We start from the raw sequence: 3499 nt of genomic DNA, 5'->3' as shown, positions 1-3499 counted from the left end.
GCCAACCCCAGGCCAGTAAGGGCAGCTGGTGGCATTGCTACCGCTCCTGCCTGTACCCCCAGCCACCCCACGCTGCCTGAATGATGCGAAGCACCGGGCACAGCCCCGTGTTGTGCCCAGCACTCCTTGCCCCTAGCAGGATCCTGCACCCCCCACGCTGGGCACTGCCACTCCCCTCCCCGGCCAACGACACAGCTTCAAAGGATCCAGTTATTAATTTTTATTTAAAACGATCATTATTTTCACATTTCATCTTTGTTTTGTTTGGTAGCAATATACAGGCAGCTCCAAGACGTCCCCAGCCCCAGGGGCCCCATGCTCAGGGCTGAGCATGGCACTGGCGCTGTGCCCGCGCTGGTGGCCAAGGACGTGCAGAGGGAGGCAAGGCCGGAAGCGGGGGGCCAAACTCAACCAAGTGAACAGTGTTAAGGCAGCAGCCACCCCTGCCCTGGGGCAATGCCCCGGGGCACTACCTACCCGCTCCCACCCTTGGAGTGACTGCAGCAGGGACTGTGCCCACGAAGCCCTAAACCCAGGGCAGGGAGGCCACCGTGGCCACCCAGGCTGTACGGGCACCTCCACTGACCCTTAGAAGCCATGGGGATGACGGCATGGTGGCAGGGGGAAGACTGGGGACAGGGGAGACACTCTGTGACTGGGGTGCCAGTGCCCCGCTGGAGCCCACAATGCAGTGACAATGCAGTGTGGCAGGTGTGGGGCTCGTGAGGATACAGCCCAGAGCACAGCAGCACTGCCCACCCTGGGCTGCCCAAGCTGACAGCTGGGGATCAAAGATGACACTATTATCCCCTCTCCCTGGTGGCAAAGGGCAAACTTTGAGCTGGCTTGTCTCCCAGCATCCACTGGGGAAGGCAGAGTGTGGCCAGCAAAGGAGCAGGGGCACGCTGATGGGGGCTGCCCCCCCGTGCCATCCACCCCATCCCAGATCCAGCCAGTTTCCCACGTCATTAAAAAAAATACGGTCTGAAAAATCTGAAAATAGAGCTTCTTCCCCCAGTTTTCCCCCTATTGAAAATACTGTATATTGTATCACAATCTATAGCAGGTGGTATATGGGGCTGATGGGACCGGGGTGCACGGAGACAACCGAGGGCAGGCCCTGCTAGGGTCCCCAAGCGGGGCCAGAGCCACCCTCCCCCCACCTCCCATGGCAGCCAGCTGAGGTGCCTGGTGCTGCTCAGGGCCTCCAGCCAAGCCTGTGCCACAGAGGCTGAGAGGGAAGCAGAGCACACAGGGCAGATGGGCCACGGGTGCTCCCCAGAAAGGTGCACGGCCACCCTGGGGTGTTGCAAAGACTGTGGCACCCAGCAGTGGGGGGTCGGGGCCAGCGTCACAGGCCCTGCTGCCACCTTACCCTCTGGGCACAGCTGCAGATTGTTGAGAGCTGCAGGCACCAGCCATGGTCCCTGTGGCTGACAAGGCAGCAGGACCCTCTGCAAAAAGGAGGGGCACTGCTGGCTGAGGGGGTGCCCACTGCTGGCCAGTGACACGGCCAGTCCCACGCCTGCAGTCCATCCTTCCTTCCCCACCGCCCCGGGCACCACTGCCAGGCTGTGCCGGCACCCACCCTGACTGTCCCAACCTCGTACCTTAAGGCCACCCCACTACCAGCTTCCAAAGCCATCCTGGGGTGCAGCAAGCCCTCTCCTAGTACCACCAGTGACCCAAGCATAAGAACCTAGTGCAGGTGGTTCCTGTACAGGGCTTGACACTGAGGAACAAGTGTCAGGCCAACAGCGACGTGGAAGGGGACACAGCAAAAAGGTGGCAGAGCTGCAGCAATGCCCTGGATGGGGGAAGCAAGTAGTGAGGGCAGGGAGGAGGGCAGGGTGAGAGTCTCGAGGGTGAGGGACATGGTTAGGGGCAGAGGAGAGAAACAGCTGGTGCCAGCATGTGAAATACCCTGTGAAATACCCCTCTGCCCCGCCCACGTGCCTCTGCAGTGGCACTGCTGCCTGGGGGACAAAGCCAGTGCCCAAGGCCAGGCAGGGCCAGGGCAAACCGACCCCAGGGTGGGCAGGATGTACCAGTAGGGCCAAGACCCCCAGTGACATCCCAGTGGTGACAGAAATCGGTCACGGGTGAAGCACCAGAGCACCTGCGCCCCTGCAGTGCCCAGGGCAGCACCAGGCAGGGGTGATGTGGAAGCAGCCATCCTTCTTCTCGCTCCACGGGGCCCGGCCTGGGGGGGACCCACAGCCAAGGGTCCCCAGAGTGAGTGCAACACAGGTGTCCAGCCAAAGGCACCGCTCACAGGCCCCTGTGTCTCGGCCCCAAAGTGAGTGGGGCTGGCGCTGCTGGCACCAAGCCGTGTCCTTTCCTTCAGTCTCCGTCCACGGCACGTTGAGGACCATGCCCCCGGCACCACGCAATGACTCTGCTCCAGAGCTGAAGGGGACAAAAGCCACCCCAGCGGTGGCTTGCGAGGTCCATCCAGGCATTGCTGTACCCACTGTGTCCTCCCTGGCACGTGGCTCCGGCTGCGGCAACTCCGCTCCACGGGGCAAAGGGAGGGGAGAGGCCAAAAGGGTTTGGTGGCTTCAAGCCGGGAACGTGGCTGTCCCCGGGGTCTCAGCACAGCGTGTCCGTGTTGAAGGAGAGCTGAGCCTGAGCAGGGAGACAGGCAGGGCTGAGGGGCTGCCCACTTTGCCAGCACACCCAGGGCATCTGGGGCCAGAGTCCGGCACAGGTGGCAGAGCAGACACCTCTCCGAGAGAGCCCCCACCCCTCCCGGGCCCTGCCCTGGCTCCATTGTGTCACCTCTGTGGTGTCACAGCATCCAGTCCCAGGGCCCGTGGCAGGGACACAGGTGCAACAGCCAGAGCTGGGGACAGCCTCTCACCCTCTCCTCCTCAAAGCTGATGAGGCCTTCGTCATCGGTCTCCAGGTCCTCCTGCTCCTCCACCACGAGGGCCCGCAGCTCAGTGGGGGCAGTGCGGGGGCGCAGCAGGCTCAGCACACGCTCCAGGGGCGACTGCAGGACGCAGCTGGGGCTGGTCTCCTGCTGCTCCAGGTTGTCACTTTGCTTCTTGGCAAAATTCACAAACACCTGAGGAAGAAGGGGCAGGAGTCTCGGGTATCCTCCACCCCATGCCGCCAGGTCAAGACCCGGTGCATCCTGCCGTGCGGTGCCTGTCACCGTGTTCCCCATCTAGCTCCAACCCCTGCCCCAAAGGCAGATCCTGCCTGGCCACCCTCCCTGGGGACAAGCATCCAGCTGCCCGTGCTGTCCCCAGTCTCACATTGTCCAGTGTGGTTTGGCTGACAGAGTAGTCTTCAATGCCCAGCACATCCACCACCTGCTCCATCTTGCTGAAGACCTGTGCCAGTGAGATCTGGTCCGACTTCAGCTGGTACTGGGCCTTGGTGTGATGACGCTCCTGGGGGGTGGTCACAGAAGGGGCACTGAGCCCTCACTCCCAGACTCCCTCCCATCACCCCATGGAGGATGAAGGCTGCTTGTGCCCCAACGTGGGGG

The 3499-nt window shown here is 62.5% G+C and overlaps 1 protein-coding gene across 1 annotated transcript; it reads right to left on the bottom strand.

Annotated features, from left to right (window-relative positions):
* Nucleotides 1-205: 205 nt before the first annotated feature.
* LOC108444835 (ATP-binding cassette sub-family A member 2-like) lies at nucleotides 206-3440 on the bottom strand. The gene is made up of 3 exons (XM_017726760.1): nucleotides 3264-3440; nucleotides 2864-3070; nucleotides 206-2628 (listed from the first exon to the last, which is right to left on the bottom strand). The coding sequence occupies exons 1-3, from the start codon at nucleotides 3327-3329 to the stop codon at nucleotides 2593-2595; spliced, it is 309 nt and encodes a 102-aa protein (XP_017582249.1). The 5' UTR covers nucleotides 3330-3440; the 3' UTR covers nucleotides 206-2592.
* Nucleotides 3441-3499: the final 59 nt, after the last annotated feature.

Source organism: Corvus brachyrhynchos, unplaced genomic scaffold (assembly GCF_000691975.1).
Source record: "Corvus brachyrhynchos isolate BGI_N302 unplaced genomic scaffold, ASM69197v1 scaffold802, whole genome shotgun sequence".
NCBI lineage: Eukaryota > Metazoa > Chordata > Aves > Passeriformes > Corvidae > Corvus > Corvus brachyrhynchos.
The sequence above is the reverse complement of the archived record's forward strand: the minus strand, read 5'-3'. Positions and strand labels throughout refer to the sequence as shown.

Excerpts from the sequence above, each read along its gene's own strand:
- LOC108444835 (XM_017726760.1), bottom strand. The coding sequence starts at position 3,329 with ATGGAGCAGGTGGTGGATGTGCTGGGCATTGAAGACTACTCTGTCAGC. Across the intron at positions 3,071-3,263 it reads GCCAAACCACACTGGACAAT|GTGTTTGTGAATTTTGCCAA; the intron begins GTGAGACTGGGG and ends CTTCTTCCTCAG. Across the intron at positions 2,629-2,863 it reads TCAGCTTTGAGGAGGAGAGG|GCTCAGCTCTCCTTCAACAC; the intron begins GTGAGAGGCTGT and ends CTCCCTGCTCAG.